Source organism: Empidonax traillii, unplaced genomic scaffold (assembly GCF_003031625.1).
Source record: "Empidonax traillii isolate 1590-97213 ecotype Southwest subspecies unplaced genomic scaffold, ASM303162v1 scaffold84:size2688230, whole genome shotgun sequence".
NCBI classification, from domain to species: Eukaryota; Metazoa; Chordata; class Aves; order Passeriformes; family Tyrannidae; genus Empidonax; species Empidonax traillii.
Window position 1 is genome coordinate 2106778 of NW_020955277.1, and position 17456 is coordinate 2124233.

Here is a 17456-nt window from a genome sequence, read left to right on the forward strand (position 1 = left end):
TTACACTGAACAACATGGTCTCATTTCTCTTTACTCCATCAGCTCCCCCAAACTATTTTTCTAATTGGAGTCCACTCCAGCAGATGTATTTGCTTGACCCTACACACAAACAATACTACTAATAAACAAAACATGTAGATAACTCTCAAGTAACAAGGCAGTTGCTAGTCAAAAATGTAAGATATGTAAGCAACTCCCCCCCATTTCCTGCATTTTTAACACTCTAAACAAATAGCAGAAGGCTGTTGCAGTACTTTGGATTGCTTCAGAGTATGATCAAAGATAAATAATGAGGTTGGCTCTCCATTACCAACTCAACTCCAGTGACTTTAGGTCAGTTTAAGAACTGTCATGGCATTTCCAGACAAAAATAAATATAGACTCTTTACGATCTGACAACATTTCTTCCCTCCTGAAGTGAAGCTGTGATTGAAAGCAGAGACTGAAAATATTATTGAGATATTAACAAGGTTTTCTGTCAGAAGTGAGTATTAATTGAAAGCAGTAAAGGTCAGGGTGGGGAGAAGATTGCTGCAACACTGCAACTTTAACAGTATCTCTCATTTCCTGGCTACAATTTTGCTTGTCAAACCCGTTATCCTTCTTTCCAAGTCACATGGAATGGGGACTTGGGGAAGGCTTTAATGGCAGATAGCAGATATTTTCACAAGGAATCTCCTTCCAACTTCAACCTCTCACAAACTACTCCGTGTATCTGAACGCCCTGAACTACCATCATAGCGAATGGCTCAGTTAATGGGCACAAGTGAGACACAACAGGTCTGCTTTTAAAGCCAGAGATTATGAAGGAAGACTAAGATGTGTGCAACACTTCCCCATCCATTGAGAGAACGAAGGAAGTTACTACGGCACAGAATCTCAGTGTTCACTGAAAAATGCTGGGTGCTTTTTTTAGGCTGGTAACCCATCATCTGACTACTGGCCATTAAAACTGCACTGAAAATCATGGAATCTTATATTGTGGCACCCAAAAACGCACACAGCACTCGAGGTGAGGCTGCACTGAGAGGGAGAATCACTTCTCTCGACCAGCTACTGATGCTGTACCTGATGCACCCCACGATACAGTGAGCCACTGTAATTCCTTCTGAACTGTGTTTGCTTCTGGCATTTCCTTAATTTTCAACAGACCACATGTAGGATCAATAAATATCGAAAACAAAGTAATTACATTAAGAGTCACCATACAAGAAATTCTTGACTTTCTCAGTAACATGAGCACTGTCTCAAATTTCAGAGAAATGAACTTCAGCTACAAGGCCAATAACCCCAACACTCAGACTTCCTATAAGAACCATTTCCCAACTCTAAAACATAGTTAATTTACTAGTGTATTAAAAAAAAGGTTCAACTTAGTAATGCAACTAGATCCAAGCAGTGTGTAAAACTGAAGTGAAAAGAAGTCAGCTCTCTCCCTGAACCAAAACCAAACCATTAATTTGCAGTATCTGCTGACCAGACCTTACCTCGTTGCAGTCAACACCTTTCTTGTGAGGGGAAGAGGAGGGGCAGGCACTGATCTCTTCCCTGTGGTGACCAGTGACAGAAACAGAGAAAATGGCCTGAAGTTGTGTTAGGGGAGGTTTAGGTTGGGTGTTAGGAAAAGGTTCTTCCCCCAGAGGGTGGCTGGGCACTGGAACAGGCTCCCCAGGGCAGTGGTCAAAGCACCAAGCCTGACAGAGCTCAAGAGGCATTTGGATGATACTCTCAGGCACACAGTGTGACTCTTGGGGATGGTCCTGTGCATAGCTAAGGGTTGGACTTGATGATCCTTGTGTGTCCCTCCCAACAACATATCCTGAGTGATATATGTCCAACTACTTATTTGAAATAACAATTTCATCCCCAAACCCAGTCCCAGCAGAACTGGAGTTGACCTGGACCTTGCTATACAGCATACAAAGCTGAATCCTGTCAACTTGAACTTCCAGCGATCCCACAAGTAAGCTCATGCCTTCCTGCATCTGCAGGCAGATGTTCCTTTATCCACATGTATCTACAGACATAGCACATCTGACATGAAAGGAACCCTGACTACACCAGTAGCCTGTCTCCTCTTTTGTTGGTCCTTTTTTTTAAATTTTTTTTTTAAATCACAGCCCAAGACTACAGATTTTCCTGAAGCTTCATGCTTAGTGCTCCACAGTTATCAAGCTGGAAACAAGATACAGGGTTAGACTTGTAAGGGAAATAGCTTTTAGCCTCCATTAGAAAGCTGAGGACAGAAGCAAGAGCCTCTCCGACTACACCCAAGTTAAACAACATTTGCTTCCCCTAACTGGGAAAGCACACCTAGATTCAGTGCAGATAAAAAAAAAAAAACAGGATTGAGAGGGCGGCAGAAATGAGGACAGATAAAGCAGAATGAGAATATTGCAAATGGGGGAAAAAGAATATGAACAGAATTATACCATGTGGCTCAGAGAGGAGGACAAGAGAACACGCAGGAGAGACAGCAAAGGCAATGCAGAAACAACACAGGAAGTGATATCCTGTTACCCAATGTAGGAGACAAACAAAACCAACTTGTGAGCCCCATGACGAGGGCTGCAGCTCCAACAGCCAGGCAGGGTGGGACAGAACACATGAAGATACCAAAATCCAATACCTTCTCTTCAGATTTCACTATGTGGGTAGTACTATGTGCCTAGACATACTTCAAAAAAGAGACATCAAAATCACCTGGTTTAACACTTATACATCTGCGCAACGGTCACAGTTTACATCTAACTCCCATTCTCTAGGTCCAAAACCAAATAGTACTTTCAATCTTTAGTGATATCTTTAACAACTAAGCAATATTAAAAAAAAATCAGGTGAAACCAATTTCCCTCACTGTGAGTCTTTTGTTTAGTGGGGTGGGGGAAGGATGGAAGTCACGGCCCAGAGACAGCTGATACCTGTCTGACTGCTGCAAAAAGCACTGTTTTGGCATGGACACTGCTTGTCCATTCATCTCCCTCCTTCTCTGGAAACACAGTTCTCTGCTAAGTTCAGAGTATGCCCCGCCTTGCAAAATAGAGCCAAGACTACGGCTTGTCAGTAATTTCATGTATCACAGTTTGTAGTGTATTACTCTAAAACACATTTCAAGGCTCTTTGGTTGGCAGCTCTTAACTGATAAAGAAGTCCCTCCTACAGCAGATAACTGAATAGCCAGCAAAAAATCAGTCGCTCTTCCAAGACTCCAAGAACCACTGTAACATTGTCAAAATTGATAAACATCAGGTTTTGAGTAGTTTGCAGGCAACACTTCTTGACCCTCCCAATAGCAACTCTGTCCCTCCTCATGTCAGTTCTCTACACTGGGATGGATCCTGATGGCATCAGGGTCCCCACACAAAACACACCAAAGTGAGTGGGGAGAAAAAGAAAAATAACAAACAAAAACTGTGATTCTGCACAGGCCTCCTCAGCTGCAGGAGGTTCGTTCTTGCTCTAAAGCATTCAGGGCTTGCAGTAACTTTGACAACGTAGAAAACACTTCCCCAGTCTTGGCCTGTTTAACTAATCAATACTTTTGTACAATACAGGAAACAGAGCTTCCTGCCCCTTCCCAACAATTGTAAAATGGCAATTACTATTTATCCAAGAAAGCTGACTTGAGAAAATATTTCTGGAGTTATCTTCATTGCTATAAAACTCCTGAGAGTTTTCTATTCTGCATTACTGCTATAATGGACTTCTCTGTGTTAATCCTGCCGAAAACATTCAACAGATCAAAACAACGGAGTGTGGAAGAGCACAGTGATCGTGACACCTCTCTGACCTCCACACCGGTATTTTTTCAGCTCTTAACTTTTGCATACAGAGGGAGAAAGACACAGGAAATACTGAGCTTAAAGAGTATGTGAATAGAAACTGACTCACCACAGTCCTTTGCTTGTTGGGCAGGAAGACTCTAACAATAGGCTTCTGTGGAGACTTGGGGTTATTCCGTGACATATCAGCAGGGTTTTGATAAACTGAAAGGGATGAAGGTGCTACAGAGAGGCTAGAGGAGGAAGATGATGCAACTGTGTCTGTTGAAGCTGAACTGGAGACAGAGAAATCAGTTCCATTTCCCATGGACTCCAGTAACTGCTGTTCTCTCTGCTGTAGAGCATCAAGCTTGCTGGTGTACTCTTCATAGGCCTGTGGAGGAAGAGCAGCTGTTGTAATCACATAGTAACCTCAGACAAAACCAGAAATTTAAACTCACAACAAACACGAAACAAAACACTTTCTAAACCTATTCAAATTTCTCAGGAATATGAACAAAATAGTCTGTTTAAATGTTTCAGTAGGACACAACGAAGAAATAGCTCTCAATACATTATGTTAAACCTTACGAACCAACAACTAATGTTTTAGTAAATTAAATGAATCAATGGATAAAAGAAATTCTAAGTTACAGCTTCAAAGCACCTGCTCTACAGAGTCTAATTCACAACCACTTTAAAAAAAAGACAAAAATCTTTCACAAATGTTGTCAGCTGCGTTGCTGAATTACTGTGCTCCCGAGAAATTTTTCATCCTGGTGGAATGACAGCTAAATACATCTAATGCAATAATTAGGAGAAAGCTAAAATCTGCTTTTTACCATCTGTATCTGATAACTCACCCAGCTCACTGTTCACCATCCTCCCCCTCTAGCACTGTCCTTTCACACCAAATAGTACAAAAAACTTCAGCTACAAAACATCACAGTTTGCCCTGTTTAAAAGTCGCCCATAAACACGTAAAAGTGATGCTTTGAAAGAATTTTTAACATCTTTTGATTTTCTGCAATTTTATGTAAAACCTGATTACACAGTGACCAAGTTTTTTAAACAAACAAAAAAATCAGTATTATTAAATTTCCCACTGTCTTTATTAAATGTAGTAAAGTCAAACGTTATTGCCAAGACCTATAATACAAACACATAATCAGTATCTCCTTTTCTTTAAACTTGGTTTCCCACAGCTTTGTAATAAGTAAATTTTGCTCTGTATCCAAGTATCAGAGCAATTCCTTCAGTACATAAATTAGTATAGAGTATCTTCAAAAACCTGAATCAGTTAAGTAACATGTGTTTCACCCTACAGATACTGGCTGTTGGGCAGTGTTAGCCAAGCACATGGTTAGATCTTTACAGAAAACAAGAAACAAAGATCTTCCAAACCTAACACTTAAGTAGTAGGGAATAGAATCTTCTACTTTTCTCTGTAGTAAGATCTATACAAAGTTGCATAAATTTTTCAATGATATTTTCAAGTATATTTACATAAAAGAAAGATACCTTTTGGTTCTGTTGTTATTTACTTGCTCTCCTAAAGTTCTCTGTGCACAATATGTTGTTAATTGAAGTTACAGGAGAACTGAACTGACCAACAAGTGTCTGCAAAGGTCTACACGTGGAGAAAAAAACCTCAGATTTCAAGAGAAAGAATAACCAACACTCAGTAGTGCAGGCACAAGTACTACATTTTACTAGGAATTTATTCATCTGGACTGGATGTGCAGGATCTCACCTAAACCAAACTGGTTTTGTTGAGTAAAAAAGCAGCTGGTCCCTCACTTTTTATGAAAGTTTAGCATCCTCCCAGCAGGACATCTGCTCAAAATGTATCATCAACCCCACAATGTTAACAAAGAAAATGATAATTTGACAGTGAGGACCAAGAAAGGAAAAGCACTTTAACGAAGGGTGGTGAAGATCAGTTTAAGATTCTAAATTTTACAAGTTCCATCTTTAATAAATGGACATATGTTCAGAAGCTGAAAACTATTTAACTATTTCCTTTAAAAACTAAGGATGTTGGGTATTTCACAAGTGGACCCCAAACTCTGAGACTAAAAACCAAAACATTTTCACTCTAGCACCAATTCAACTGTCAGAAGTAAACTGAAAGGTTACCCAACTATAAATAATGGTATTTTTTGGCTGTACAGTAACACAAGTGTGTCTCTCCTACTTCCAGGATCAACTTTCCATGGAAATTCAAGTAAAAGCTCCATGTGTCAAGAATAATTTTCAGTAAACAAAAATTAAGAAACATAAACTGTTACCATTTCACCAATAGTTTTCTAAATACTTACTTCCTTTTCTCATGAACATTGCAAAATATTATTTGAACACACGCAACATTACATTGGTTCCGGATACTTGCGGGTTTAGTTCCTTCACAAAACTGCACACATCTTTCAAAATGCTCAATCCTACGATGTTTACACTGGCAGCTTGATCTGTCAGTAATGCAAACTCTAAGTCAAATGATTTATCTTAAGAGAATAAACAGTGAGTATGGAAAGCTTGGAGCTGCTGCTGCTTTGAGTTTTATACCAGTAATTTCTGCAGAAAGCTCTCCACTTTTTACGAGGACAAAAGCTCTCAAGTATTATACTGTTATTTCGTGTCATAGCAGAAGATCCCACAGCAAAACATGACAAAATTAGCAATATGTTGGTAGACTTTAAATATATTTTCCTCCTAAAAAAAAAAATCAACACCTCTTTCTATACAGAAGGAGCAATAGTGCATGCAGCAGAAACACAATAGCTCCAATAAAATCTCATTTCACAAGAATTAATTACTTTGGAGAAACAGTGGTTTCATCTGGTGGTCGGCATCAATAGACCTTACACAGCCAACGGCACCAAGTCAAGACAGAATTATCCCATGGAGTTAAATTCAAAAAGTACTACAACAGCAAAGCTGACCTATGGCAAGTATTTCTAGTGAAAAGAAAGATGATGTCGCAGCACTGGCCTGTGTGCAAAACAGATCTGCGGCAGCACAGCCACCTTAGCAGACAGATATCAACCCCTACACAAACCTTCAGGTCAGTCAAGGCCTTCCGGGTCAACTATGAGGTTTATTTCTGACAGTGTTTTTCACAAACAAACTAAAAAATAAAATTAAGTTTATGCAGCATCTACAGCATGAAAGAGATTAGGATGAACATTCAAACAGATCATTAAATCAAGGATTTAAAGGCATTCCAGAAGGGTGTATGAAATCTGGACTGCAGACGCATCAGTTTACATATTCCCATTAAGAAGTGAGTAATGTTCTACATAAAACTTGCTTTCAACTTGATAAAGAATCATAGGAGGAAAAAAAAAAAAAAGAAAAAATGTTAGAAGGTATCCCTGCAAGTCATCTGGTCCAAACACTTGTTTAGCATAGAAAGTATTTTCAAGTTTAATCAGGTTCCTCGGGGCCTTGCCAAAGCAAGTTTTGAAAGTCTCAAAGGAGGGAGAGCCCACAGCCTCTGGGCCACCAGTTACAGAGCTCAAAACTCACTCTCATGATGAAGAATCTTCTCTTATGAAATTCACTTGATGCTGTGACGTTGCCTCTTCCCCTTTTGCTGTGAATGTCTGGGAAGAGGGTGGCCCTCTCTTCAGGTTGAAAGAGCCTGCAGATTCCTCCTTAACCTTCTCTTCTCCCTGCTAAACACCCCTCCAGTGCAGCCCCAGAAGTAACAAGCAGATGGGTCCCTCTTCACGCTGGGCCTAGTGTGCAGTTTGCTGCTGGGATTGTGAGGGAGGGTCACTGCCAGCTCAGCCTCAATTTCAATGGTACAGTCTTTCATAAAGTTAAGTGAAATATCTGAAAAGCTGAACATTAGATGCAAATTGACACAACCCGTCGATCTACACATAATTCAATGGCTATCAAAAACAGAACAAAAAGTTAATTTAAATTATATTGCATATCAGTATATATGCACACCATATAATAGTCTCACACAGGCGAGAATACTCCTGAGACTTCATTTAAGTAAAATGCATAAAGGCCTGATAAGCTGCCAAGTCCAACTAAAGCATTTCAAGATGGCATGTTTATATACAATATGTATACATGCCAAAATACAACTGCTGTTGTATTCTGCTGTATATATTCTGCAGTTGTAACTGTTGCATATATTCAGGGGCAGCAGCCTTAAAGTTACTTCTTAAAAGTTGCAACCTATTGACAAAATAAAAACTGATCTCAGAAGTCAACAGAATTTGAAAGATGTTATACAGATGTGCCAACAGAGCTCTCTTGGCAAGATGAGGACAAGGGATTTTCTCAAAAGTATGTGGGGTTTTTTTCTCTTGCATATAATTATATTTGAAATTTGCTTTCTTGGGGCATGACCAGGCTATACACTCTAATAACATCATCTAGGGATATGAAAAGCAACAAGTTAACTTTTTTTCCCTAATTAATCTGGGAGAAACCCAAGTAGCAATATATGATTTCTCCTTCTCTCTGCTCTCTACCACATCTGGTTAAAAAGTCAGTCTCAGCTCAGGCAGACCAACGGGCTTTACCATGCTCTCTCTTCCTCAATCAATTTTAGATAATACTCACACATTGCAAGACTCTTAAAAGCCTAAACTACAGGTTCCTGGTCTTTGAAACCGAGACTGTGTTTCTATTTAAAAGATGACTGACCTTTTAGGCTGTTGATTAAATGCAAATCCCACTAACTTAAACGGGAGCTGAAGATAGACAGTAACATACGTCATGATTTCTTCATTTAGTAAGACTCCTAAATCTGTACTTAGTCTAACTTTAGACACTCCAGTTTTGGCCTAACATATTTGAACAGCATCTGCTAGAAGCCTGGTAAAAACCACTTCGAATTTCCCCAGAGGGCCGCCAGGTTTCCCAGTGCCTGTATGCAGCGTTAGCATTTTCCTGGAATACCACAGTCTGAAACAACCTGAGATTCCCCACTAACATTTGTTTCAGACTGTATCTGCCTGCTGTTGCAATGAGCATACTTCAGACCAGCAGAGAGGAAATCTTCTTTAATTAACTAATTTGACCTCCTGAGTGGATTGTTCAGATATACAAGAATAAGGAATTAAATACTCTCCTGACATTCAACAGCCAAACTCTCAAAAATGGGAACAGCAACAACTCTGAACAAAACATGTCCAGGAAAAGAGAAAGTTAGGAAAAAAAAATAAAAATCACAGTATTTGGGACAACCATACCTTTATCTCGATGGTTCTCATTTTAAATTGCTTCCAGGAGTATGAGTAGGAAAGAGGTTGATTCCTTCAAGACAAAGCTGACTGAGCTTTAAAACTTATTTTGACACCACTATCATTCTCTGCACTTGTATATGTTCTTATTTTGTGTGGAGTCCAAATTAAAAAAACAAAACAAAAAAAAACACAACACAAAAAAAAACCCATAAACAAAAACCCACAAAACAAACAAACAAGCACAAAACAAAAACAAAACCCACCAAAAACAAAACAAAAGACCTCTCATCTTACTCTTGGACCACTACCTGGAGTAATCTACAGGTTCAGGATGCAACTTCACACCACACAAAGAACTGTTAACGTGTGAATGGGTCGATACTGTCCGATTAAGTTCTCACAGGTGAGTGTTCAGAGGTAATACTGTACACATGACTCTGAGGCAAAAAGGGCACACAGTGCAATTGGGAATTTTAAATAGGTACAGCCTCCCTGAACATTCATTAAGAGTCTACAAAGGCTAACAAATCTGATTAAGTCCTTTATGCACGATCCTTCCTTCTAAGTTTGAGCTGGCTGCTTTTGGCCAGACTGGATCCGCACAACCCATTTTAATTTGCACACAGCATTTGTTGCCAATGCACAGGTCTTTACTCTCCTTTCCCTAACTCAGGTTATCCCTTTCATCAGTATTTTATTGGTAGAGACAAAAGAAACACACATTTTGATAGACACAAAGAACATGCAACTGCGTATTGTAATCACTTTTCCTAAGTGAGTCCCAGGTTTTCCCAATATCGTAATAGCAGCCTTCTTTGCAGTAAAGGTTTCCAATATTTACAATGCTTAGACAAACCCTTAAGAAAAGGGTTTTTCCATGGTGAGTCACAAACTGTGTATTTTGGGAAACAGCACTTCAAGGACTGATATAACGCACTAAGAAATTATGTGGGAAGACAAAAATCATTGATGTTTTCAGCTGCTGAGATACAGAGTGCTTCCAAAAGTGTGGTAAAACCTACTCAAACTCCTGCAGCCTCTTTTCCAGAACAAAATAAAAATGCCATTAATGATATCTTTACATCTACTGAATCAAGAAGTTATTTCCAATATTTGGAGTACCTTTCCCATGAACACAGGCCGAGAGATTTGGGGTTCCTCAGTCTGGAAAAGGCTCCAGGGAGACCTTACAGCACCTTCCAGTACCTAAAAGAAGCCTACAGGAAAGCTGGAGAGGGAACTCTTTACAAGGGCACATAGTAACAGGACAAGGGGGAATGGCTTTAAACTGAGACATTAGGTTTAAATTAAATATTTGGAACAAATTCTTCACTGTGAGGGTGGTGAGGTGCGGAACAGGTTGTCCAGAGAAACTCTGCAAGCCCTATCCATGAAGTGCTCAAATCCAGGCTGGATGGACCCCCGAGTAACCTGGTCTAGTGATAAGGTGTCAGTGCCCATGTCAGGGGGATTGGAACTAGATCTTTAAGGTCCTATCTAACCCTAGCCATTCTATGGTTTGACAGTGATTTCTGGGGCTCTGTTAGATCTGAGATCCATGCTCACACACAGGGAATGGAAGAAGTTAAGAACTAGGATTATCCAAGAAAGAAATTCAGCTACAAGTAATTTTTTGATTTTAATACAGTCTTTGCTTGCTAGATTTATTATTTATTCCAGACAGGACAAACAGAAAAGTTTTTCTTACAATCATATTAGAGAACATCAACAAGATTCCCAAAGCTATTAGTAATTATAACCATTAGAATAAAAATTGTGTGGTTAATGACAAATGCTCTTTCTTCTGCTCATTTTGTTTCCTACCCATGTACCTTACAGACACACTCAGAAGTCTCTCAGCTTTGTTCTCTTTCCTCAGCCCCTATTTTCTTGCCCTGGGAGGACCAAAGCAAGGGACTCACTGCGCCCCAGCTTCACTTTAAATTTTCTACCCCAGGCTTGCAGGTTCTGCTCTCTCCCCCCGCTCCACAGTCACCTTTGTAAGACCATCACTGATGAGTGATGGATCAAGGCAGGGAGATAACCCTGAATCCGAGTACCCCTGCTTGCAGGAATAATTAAATATATGTTGAACTCAACACAGCACATGTCAATCACTTTCAATATTTCAATAAAACCATTCCTCTTTTATAGTCAGTTGATGAAACCTAAAATGATGGCTGCAACAACAGCTGTCAGTTTTAAAGTTCTTTTGATGTAAAATGCATTGACACCCTCTGCTGAATTTAAAAAAAAAAAGATCTGGGGGAAAAAAGAATTTTGTCTTTTCACTCAGATGAGCAGAGAAACAAAAGCTTCTATTTCTTGAGCAACGTAACTAAGGCATAAATTCCTTCTTATTTTTAAATGAGGTGTATGTGTTATATTCCATGCATAAATAATTTTACTATACCCTTTGAACGCTCAATTTTCAGAATTATTTTTTTGTTGAATTCTTCAGCTTTTCCATGAGCTTCTGTTTCCCCTCCACCCCTTCCTTTCACTTTTAATTGAAAAGTAATTTTGTTGCCAGGTTGAACCACAACTCTACTTGACAGGCATACAGAGGCAGCTCCAACACAGGGTCAGGAGCCAGCGCATGGACTGCAGCAAGTTCTCTAACACGAACACTTATATGTGTAAGAAATGAAGGATATAAAAGCCAGACAGGAGTACAAAAGAACCAAACAAACCCTCTGGTACTGAAACTCCATCCATGAGAAGATGGATGGATAGCTGTCAAACTTGTCATAAGCATACAAAAACCCATGGTTTTGGAGAAAGCTTTACAATAAAACCAGATGTTTGCAACAGTGAAAGGCAGCATGGATGAAAGCAAAAGTGTTCATTTCCAGGTACTTACCTAGCAATTAGCTTTGGCTAATTCCAATTTTTTCCAAAAGAAAAAGACAATATGCTTGCTGATAGCACTCAAAAGATGATCAACTGTCACAATCTACAGTAAAGTCCTTAAGAGTTGCTTGCATATTAGGGAGATGCAAAGAGATCAGAGCAGCAGCAGAACTTTAAAATCAATATCAATACTGGATGATGGAGGACGAAGAGACTGAGAGCAATCCCGCAGAGTAGGTACTGGTGGATGACACACTGGACATGAGCTGGCTTACAACGGTAGTGGTAAAACACTGGCACAAGTTGCCCAGAGAGGTGGTGGATGCTCCATCCCCAGAAACATTCAAGGTCAGGATGGATGGGGCTCTGAGCAATCTGAAATAGTTGAAGATGTTCCTGCTCACTGCAGAGGGGTTTAAACTGAATGACCTTAAAGGTCCCTTCCAACCCAACCCATTCTATGAATCTAAGGAAACAAAAGGAAGGGTGATGCAGTTCAAGTTACACACCAGCAAAATTACCCACAGAGATTCTGGGTAAAGGTAGGGCAAACATTACAGCCAGAAACGAGTCCTCAGCAAAACAATAAAAATACAGAGATCAGGTGAGGATGGGCAGAGCATAAGCATCCCTCCTAGTCTTTAAACACTACCTTCCTGTTTAAGTACTTTGATGAGAGTACACAGACCACAGCACCAAGACCTAGACACAGACTAGACATAAAAGTTTAAGGGGAAAGAGGCTCCTCCATGAAAGTCACAGGCCTGATACCTCACAGTAACTCTGTACATGAGAAGTTTGCTATTTTTAACAGATGTGAGATAGACAAGTGATCTACTGAACCACTTAAACTTTGCAGGTGTATTCTACATACTCTCCTGTTTTCTTCATTTCAAAACTATTGTATTTCCTTAGTTCTGCATTTCCTAGAGGCAAACATGTTCTTTCACACTTAATCACACTACAATCAGAGCTTCTGACATACAGCTTTGTCCTTCTATGCTGCAACCAGAGTTTTTCTGACAGGTGAAGGAATACAGTAAGTCAAAACATTAGCTGTAGCAGTGACAGGTTAGATTCAGACAAACTGCTGCAAAGTAAATGCTGATAACAGAATGCAACACCTGCCTTGACCAAGGTAAAAGCAGCCAAAAAGGTAGAAAAGGCACAGAAAGGACACACTAGACAAGTGCTGCTCGGATGAAAAGTCAAGGGTAGAGAGTAATCTGGTTTCTGACAGTATCTGGCACTCAGTAATCCACTTCCTTTTCTTTCTTTCTCACTTCAGTTCTACCACAGGAAATCTACACACCAGACAAACTACAGGTCAAATTGCAGCATTTAATCCTGTTCACCTCAATAAATCCATCTAAGGATGATCTAATCCATGCTAATGACCATCCAAATAGAAGTTCCTTTCCTCTCTCACACTATTTTCTAGGTTCTTGGCTAAAAGCCGCAAGCTCTTCCTCTTCCCTAATCTCAACCACAGCTCTGCAGCTCCCTGGACTTCATCATGATCGAGTTCAGTCTGCTAAGTGGATGGCAAACTAATCCAACAAAACCAGAAAATCGGGAGTGGCTTAGTCGCTGCCAGTACTGCAGGCACCTGAATAGAGGAAGTGGAGGAGCCTCACACCAAACAGCTGGTAAGAACAAGGCTTTTCATTTTAACCATGATGGGCTCTTTTCACAGGACTCACTGTCTCACGGGATAACTCAACTGAAAAAGCAGAATGTCAGCCACTTTCACCTTCCCCACCATGGCTCCCTACTCAGTACCAGCACTACTTGTCACAAGACCCGCTCCACGATCCAGCAGAACTCACTGCAGGAAAGGAATATCCTGCTCTGCCTTCCAGGGTTTCCCTACCATGCTGATGAGCCAGAGCTGCAGCTTCATATCAGTGGCACATGGATCCACTGAACCTGCAGATCTACTTTAAGCTTCACAGTTTGTGGTCACCAACTACTTCAGACTTACCTTACCCTTCATGCTGCCATAATCATCTCCCAGTACATATTTATGACTGCAAATGCTCTGTCCCCTATCAATGACCTACAGAACAATCACAGAGCTTCCTGTGTTGAATCTCAGTTTTAATTTAGACACGAGCAAGTGACAAATGGCTGCAATGAACCAACAATTGCAGTACTTGTAGTCCACACTTACTACAGACTAAGCTCACTATCACTGCAATTTGATACACACTTATGAAACCCACATACATGTGGCAGTAATAAATCCAGACATATGGAATGAACCAGTTCATGTTAAAACAGAGGTGTGCTTATACATAGCACTGAGAGGTTAAAATAGAGATTAGCAGTGATTCAATACTCCCATTTCACATTAGCACTAAGTAAAGCAACTAAGGAGGGCCTCGCTTGACCTTAACTGTTAAGGGTGTAATGTCAACATTTGTACAATCAAGCTAGTGCCCTGCTCTGACATATTAAGATTAAAGATAGAAGTACCTCAAATAATGAGATCTTTATTTTTAATTACCCAGTACCTTTAGGCAGCAGTTACAAAGATTACAAAAGAAATCTGGTTGACCTCCAGTTATTTCAATACTTGAGAGAAGCAAGAAAAGGGCAGGTTTGAAGGAAGTGATGTCCATTCAATTCCTAACAGAGGTAACTTTTGCATGCAGTTCTTTAAGCTCTTAATGGCCCTACATCAACACAACTTCATGAATCTAGAATGATGAAAGAATACAGACATTTAATTTGTAGTTAGCTGACAAATTAAACGTGGCTTAAAAATATTACTCCACACACAATTTTACGTATTTAAGAAGTTTCCTTCTAGTAACAGAAATTTCTGGATTATACATTATCATTTTTCAAAGGGAAAAAAGTGAAGTCAACTGCTTTAAAGGCAAAGTTACTCTTATGAAATGTTTTCGTGTGTATGTGTATATTTGCTTCTAACAGAGCTCTGTTACATACACACAATTTTCTCCTCCCTGGCCCCTAAAAAGGATGCTTGACATTTCAGTTGCACCAACATAATTATTAGACCGCACCACTGATATTCCCCTACTGATGTGTATCAGGAAACCCATACAGCTCCTTCCTACCTCCAAGAATTAAGTTTGTAATACACAAGGAGAATATTCTTTTTTACTCCAGGTATTCTCAGTCTCAACATAAGATGCTTAACATAAGATTAAGATAACACACTATTAATTGAACCACATAAACTTACCTCTAAATATATTGATGGTGGGTTATGCTCTCCTCCAAATTTGTCTAGCAGTGCCTCTATATGTTCTTGAGTCAATTTAATCATCTGTTTGATATTCCACACCTAAAACAGAAAATTAAGATTTTAATCATCAAAAGGACCCTGCAGAATCTGTCCTAAAACAAATAACCCCCCCAAATTTTCTTGATATTTAATACGCCCATAATAGAAATTTCAGTTATCAATAAAGGAGTGCAACAGGCTATCCCGTTCATCCAGTGTCAGTAATAGCTTGCTTCTGAGATAAACAAAGAAAAATCAAATTTCGTTTTAAAATTCAGGACCCTGAAACAACTTCTGAGAATGGTTTATTTCTCTTGTTTATCAGGATCATATCAGGTATTTTCCCTGCAAGACTTTGCAACCCAATTTCTACAGTACCATAATGTTTAGTGAAGGAGTTCTTTCATCAAACCTTAATAATCTGTGTAAACAACACTCACAAAACCTAGACCTAGTGTTCTATTTACATGGGAATAGTATGTTTTGATCTTGAAGAGTACCTTCTACACCTTGACTTCTATACTCAAGTCTACCCTGCAAGTTTCAGACCTTGGAGACAACGTAGAGAAGACATTTACCTCTAGTGCACAGAGACAACTTGGGGCATTGTATCGTGAAGCAACTCATGTTGTTACTCATTCTGCACAACCTGAAAGAGTTAACTTTAGGACTTGAAGACTACTGTAGGTAAACAGCATCATGAATTCAAATTTATACCTAAAAAAGGCAGCAAAGCACAAACCCAAACCTCTAAAGCAATAATGCTACACTGATGTAAGAAGCTACTTGAGTCCAAGCAAATGCAGAAATTTATAGCTGAGGAAAGGGAGGAAGAAAGGAGAATCGTTCTTCATCTGCACTGTTACTCAGACTACTTATCAGAAAAAATTATTCCATCAGTTTTTAGACCCGGGATGGAAGAAATGAAGGCAATATAAACAATGCTTCTTCCAAAGGTAGTTCAAAGACTCCTGTTGCCTTTTTCAGGTCAACTCCTTTCTGCTTCCCAGAAAAAAACATACACAGCCTCAAGACCAGTCTGGATGCACAAACTGTGACAACCTACCTCTTCAAAAAAAAAAAAAGAAAAAGAAAAAGAAAAAAAGGCAAATAACTTCATTTTCTAAAGCAGGCACCAACTACAGGATGTAATCGAAGTTGGATCAAAACAAGCTTTATTACTTAAATTTAGAAGTTAACGAATAAAACCCCTCTAAAATACTGATCTTGCATTTTGCACACCACCTTATTTACCCATTCTAATTCTAATTCTAAATGTCAGTTTTCTGCAGCAATTTCCTGAAGGAAACTAATGATTGATTCACTTCTAGACCAATTTTTAGAACAGATTCCAGAACAATGATTTCATCAAAGGCTGCAGTTGAGTAAAAATAATTTGCTCAGGAACAAGCAAACAAAACTATAAAGAGTAAGGAGTATGGGGGGGACACCAAAGAGTGTGCTACTCAAGTATTCTGTACACAAATTCTCTTGAGGCAACTGTGGAAGTCAACCTACAAAGTCCTTCTGCAGAAGCACTGAGGTTGGAAGGGAACTCTGGAGGTCATCTGCTCCAAACCCCTCCTCAAGCAGGCTGCCCAGGACCATGTCCAGATGGTTTTTGAGTATCTCCAAGGATGGAGACTCCACAGCCTCATGAGCAACCTGTGCCAGTGTTCACTCACCCTCACAATAAAAAACGTTTCCTGGTGTTCAGAAGGATCCTCCTGTTTCTGTTTGTGTCCACTGCCCTGGCCCTGTCACTGGACACTGCTGAAGACAACCTGGTTCCATTTTCCATTCACCAGCCCTTAATCATCTTCACGGCTCTTCACTGGATTCCCTCTTATGTCTCTGCTGTATTGGGAAGTATCCCAAACTCGACACAGCACATGGGGTGAGGCCTTACCAGTGCCCAGCAGAAGGAGCCCCTGCCAGATGAGTTTCCAAATCCTTTTTTTTTTTTTTTTAAGGACTGAATAATGAGTAACTTCCTTGCATGTTATTTTCTGTTTTGTGTCCATAACCACAAACTATCTTCTCTCTCCTCTTACAGCGAAGATACTAAATAACAAATATAACTGAGCAACACTGAGCAATATGCACAATGGAAGCACGATATTTAGGATGTGCTGGCAAGAGATCAAAGAGTGTCTAATAAGGGCAGAGATCTTCCTCCTAACTTAATATCATGACAAGTGCAAAAACTGAGTGACTATTTTAGGTGGTCCAGCAAGGCTGTGGATGCCCCATCTCTGACAGTGTTCAAGCCCAGTTTGGATGGGGCTTTGAGCAACCTGGTCTAATGGAAGGTGTCCCTGTCCATGGATAGGGGGTTGGAACTGGATATTCTTCAAGGTCCCTTCCAACTCA

General features: G+C 39.8%; 1 protein-coding gene across 1 annotated transcript in view; it reads right to left on the reverse strand.

Annotated features, from left to right (window-relative positions):
* Positions 1–17456, reverse strand: part of BRAF (B-Raf proto-oncogene, serine/threonine kinase) — a 76855-nt gene that overhangs the window by 46176 nt on the left and 13223 nt on the right. The window contains exons 2-3 of the mRNA XM_027881184.1: positions 15042–15143; positions 3892–4155 (exon numbers count right to left, since the gene is read on the reverse strand). Of these exons, the coding sequence (XP_027736985.1) occupies positions 3892–4155; positions 15042–15143 (366 nt within the window). The remainder of the gene's footprint in view (positions 1–3891; positions 4156–15041; positions 15144–17456) is intronic.